Consider the following 4,344-nt stretch of genomic DNA (forward strand, 5'->3'; position numbering starts at 1 on the left):
AGCAACCAGATGGTTTTGTTGTCAAGGGAAGCGAGAGGAAGGTATAGAAGCTGCATAAGGCTCTCTATGGGTTAAAGCAAGCTCCTAGAGCATGGATTGCAAAGCTGCATAAGACTCTCACAGAAATGAAGTTTCTGAGGTGCTCAAAGGAACCTTCGCTATACTTTAACAATGGAGATGGAGAGATTCTTATTGTAGCTGTCTATGTAGACAATTTACTCGTTACTGGTTCCTCTCGGTCTGCAATTTGTGAGTTTAAACAGAAGATGGCTGCAAGATTCGAAATGAGTGATCTTGGATTACTTACATACTATGTTGGGATCGAGGTGAAACAGTTGAAAACATGAATCGTTCTGAAACAAGAAAGGTATGCACTTAGGTTCTTGGAAGAGACTGGGATGAGTGAATGTAATTCTACTCAAGTTCCGATGGATATGAACTTAAAATTGTCTAAATCGCAAGGTAAAAGAGTGATTGATGGACTCGAGTTTCGTAGAAGCATAGGTTGTCTTCGATACCTGCTGCACACACGACCGGATCTCGCTTATAGTGTTGGAATTCTTAGCAAGTATATGCAGGAGCCTAGGGAGTCTCATGGAGCAAGTTTGAAGCAGGTTCTCAGGTACCTTCGAGGGACGTGTTCTTTTGGTCTGTTTTATGGTCGTACGAACAAGGCATGTTTTGTTGGCTATAGTGATAGCTCATACAATGTGGATTTGGACGACGGTAAAAGTACTACAGGGCATATGTTTTACTTTGGTGAATCACCAATTATGTGGTGTTCACAAAAACAAGAGATCGTGGCTCTATCTTCTTGTGAGGCAGAGTTTATGGCCGCTACTGAAGCCGCCAAACAAGCGATATGGCTGCAGGAACTTCTTGAAGAAGTAACCGGAGAGGAGAGTGGAAAAGTGATAATCCATGTGGATAACAAGTCAACAATTGCTCTGAACAAGAACCATGTGTTTCACGGTCGAAGCAAACACATCCACACCCGTTTTCACTTTATCCGTGAATGTGTCGAGAAAGAGCTGGTGAGTGTTGAGCATGTACCTGGGAGTGAGCAGAGGGATGATATTCTGACTAAGGCTCTTGGAAGAATGAAGTTCAAGGAGATGAGAACTCTAATGGGAGTGTTTGATGTGAGTGAAGATGGTCTCAAGCTTAGGGAGGAAAATGTTGTTGTAAGCTTGTAGTACAAGCATATGAGAGATAAGGCCTTGTGTGTTTAGGAGTGTCTAAATATACATGAGATAAGGTCAAATATGTTTAGAAGGATCTAAATATATTATTGGAAGTTATCCAATTAGGTTTTGGTTTTATGTTTTTCTCTATAAAAAGATGTGCTAGCTTGTGGCACAACTTATGAGTTTGAGAGCTTAAGGTTTTGAGTATTTTTCCTTAAGATTAATAAAAGAGTTATTCTTATTATACACTTGTGTTCTATTGTTGGTTTCTACACACTTACTTCATTATATTCTCACAAATCTTTCCTCTTCTATCAGCGAAAACATGGCGGACGTCAGCGAATGCACCCCTGTACGCTGCTTATGTTGGCCCTGTAAATGTGTGCTCAACTTTTTTGTATCACTGCTCTTTTTCACCTGCTACGCTTCATTCTTCGCTTGGATCATGTTCATATCCAACGACGTGAAATTCCAAGTCTACGACGCGGAGCTGACACAATTTAACCTCGAGAACAAGAACAACAACCTCCATTACAATCTCACTTTGAACCTATCCATCAGAAACTCCAAGAGTAGTATTGGCATCCATTACGACAGGTTTGAAGCAATCGTTTACTACATGAACCAGCGGTTGGGAGCTGTTCCCATGCCGTCGTTCTACCAGGAAAAAAAGAACACGACGGTTCTCAAAGCAGTCTTCGAAGGCCAGAACCTAGTTTTATTCGACGATGAAGGACGCACCAAGTTTGAAGACGATCGGAAGACTGGGGTTTACAGAATCGACGTGAAGATGAGTATTGGTTGTAGGATTATGGTTTTGCGATTAGTGACGTGGCCGATGAAACCTAGTGTACGTTGTCATCTCAAAGTACCATTAGCGTTAGGTTCCTCTAACTCAACAGAAGGGTTTGATTTCAAGTCAACCAAGTGCCGCGTTGGATTTTAATTAACCATTTTTTTGTTTGCTGTTGTGGATTTGATTATGTGGAATATGTTTAGGTCTTTTGGTTTTGTCACAAAAAAATTGAGTCATTTGTTTTATATATTTACATCAGATTTAAATTATGTGAAAATAACTTGTAACACTTTAAAAAATATTTACCATTTGTTGATGTAAATAATTTGTATCAGTTTATTTCAAATGGATGCTATATTTAAGTCAGTTACAACATATGATTTTAATTATTTGTGTCAGTTTATTGTAAACAATTTTGAATTTTGGTATCATTTATAGATAACCGGTACTAGTAAAATATTTTTTATTTTAATAATACAAAAATTAATAACAGATTTTTTAGAATAAATATTTTCGAAATTATTTTTAATATGCAGAAAATTGTTTTCAATATCTATTAAAATCTTTACTAATATCTTTTATTAAAATTGTTATTTACAAAAATAGTAAAAAGAAAAAACAAGTTACAACCCATTTAATATAGATTCATCATCGATTTACAAAAGAAAAAAAAAGTGACATGAACTTAGATCATAAATTCATAACTAAGCTATGGTTTTTTCTTGCTTAAGTGTTATATGTATTTCTTCATCCTTAAGTGATATATGAAACACATATTACTTGTCTTCCATGCCTTTCTTTTCCAGTTTCTTGATGACATTATTGTTTAATCTTGAGATTTTCTGAGTATATAACTGAAAGTAACATAGAAAAAAAAAAATTCTACATGAGATAATAACAGAAAATTGATAAAAAAATATGGAGAAGAAAATTACACTTTGACTTCAAATGTTCTTAGATGTGATGATAATATGCTGAATATGTGTTGTAGATGCATAATTTGTTTTACCTTTAGTTGTCTTGTTGATAATAAAAAAAAACTTATGCAAAATTTGTTGTTTTGATCACTTTCAAGTTTGTTTTGTTTGTTTTTGCTAATGAAGAACCATTTTCACCTTTAAATAATCACAAAGATTATCTTTTTTTGAGAAGTTACAAAGATAGTGAGTTGTGGAAATGAATTTTCAGATTTTAAAAAATAAATAGTCTTTAATACATATAGTTTTTAATAAAACAAATAAAAAGTAAGGAATTTAAAAAATAAAAGAAACAGAATTCGATTTTAAATATTAAAACCACATCTGGAGTCTAAAGAGAAAATATATGTTTATGATTTTTTTGTTTATAATTATTAATTTGTGGTATATTGATTTATTGTTTTAAAAATATTTTAAGTTTTGACACATGTAAACCAATTATATACAACCGATATCTATAAAATTATGGAATTACAAGTATATTTTTTTAATTTTGAATTGAGTATGTATTAATTGGCACTATTTTATTTCTGAGATCAATTGTGTATCATATATTAATTGATATTTAATTTGCATCATTATATTAAGTGATGTAAATTTACATTTTTGTTAAATATTTTTGAATGATGCAAGTTAAAAAAAAATTGTGTCATTTTTATTGAACCGATGTCAAATTAGTCGATTACCACATCAATAATTACAATTGATACTAAACCACATATTATACATCTTTTATTAATAAGTCTTTTAAATGGATATCATTTACTTTTGTGATACTATTTAAGTGATGCAATCAACCATTTTTTTTGTAGTGTGTGGTAATGCACTTTTTTCACTAGACAAACAAAGTAACAAAGATAGTTTTAAAAAAACAATCAAAGAGGAGTTGATGAATTACTATGTGACTTCCTCATTCTCAAGGTTTTTACTTTTTATCTCTTGCCCTTTGCTTTGGTTCGGTTCTTCGGCTGTATGTATCTGTTGTACATACTCGAAATGGCAGAAGAACATATGTAAGAGGTATAAATTTCACCGAAACCTTATCTAAATGTACATTGACATGGCGTTGATACAAATGATACACTAATGGTGACACATCTAATTGGGACTAATTTGATTGTGATCAATGTAGAATTATGATAATTGTACATTTCTAATAGTGTAGACTCATAGATTTTTGTTTTTGGGAGAATATCACCTTACTTATCAATTCTTTTGAAGTCTATAAAAATTCTATCAGATGGGAAGTGTCTTTAGTCAAATGGTTACATCATCACCTCTGCGATCGGTCTCACCGGAGTTCGACTCCACTAAGTCGCGTTACCCCGCGTTGTAGGGATTGGCTATGAATCGGGCCTTGTCGATTCAATGATGACAAAAAAAA

At 33.3% G+C, this 4,344-nt stretch overlaps 1 protein-coding gene across 1 annotated transcript; it reads left to right on the forward strand.

Annotated features, from left to right (window-relative positions):
- Positions 1,513-2,133, forward strand: LOC104759616 (putative syntaxin-24). The gene has a single exon (XM_010482525.1). It carries the CDS (start codon positions 1,513-1,515, stop codon positions 2,131-2,133), a length of 621 nt encoding a protein of 206 aa, XP_010480827.1.

The sequence above is a fragment of the Camelina sativa genome, chromosome 17, assembly GCF_000633955.1.
Source record: "Camelina sativa cultivar DH55 chromosome 17, Cs, whole genome shotgun sequence".
In the NCBI taxonomy this organism is placed as follows: Eukaryota; Viridiplantae; Streptophyta; class Magnoliopsida; order Brassicales; family Brassicaceae; genus Camelina; species Camelina sativa.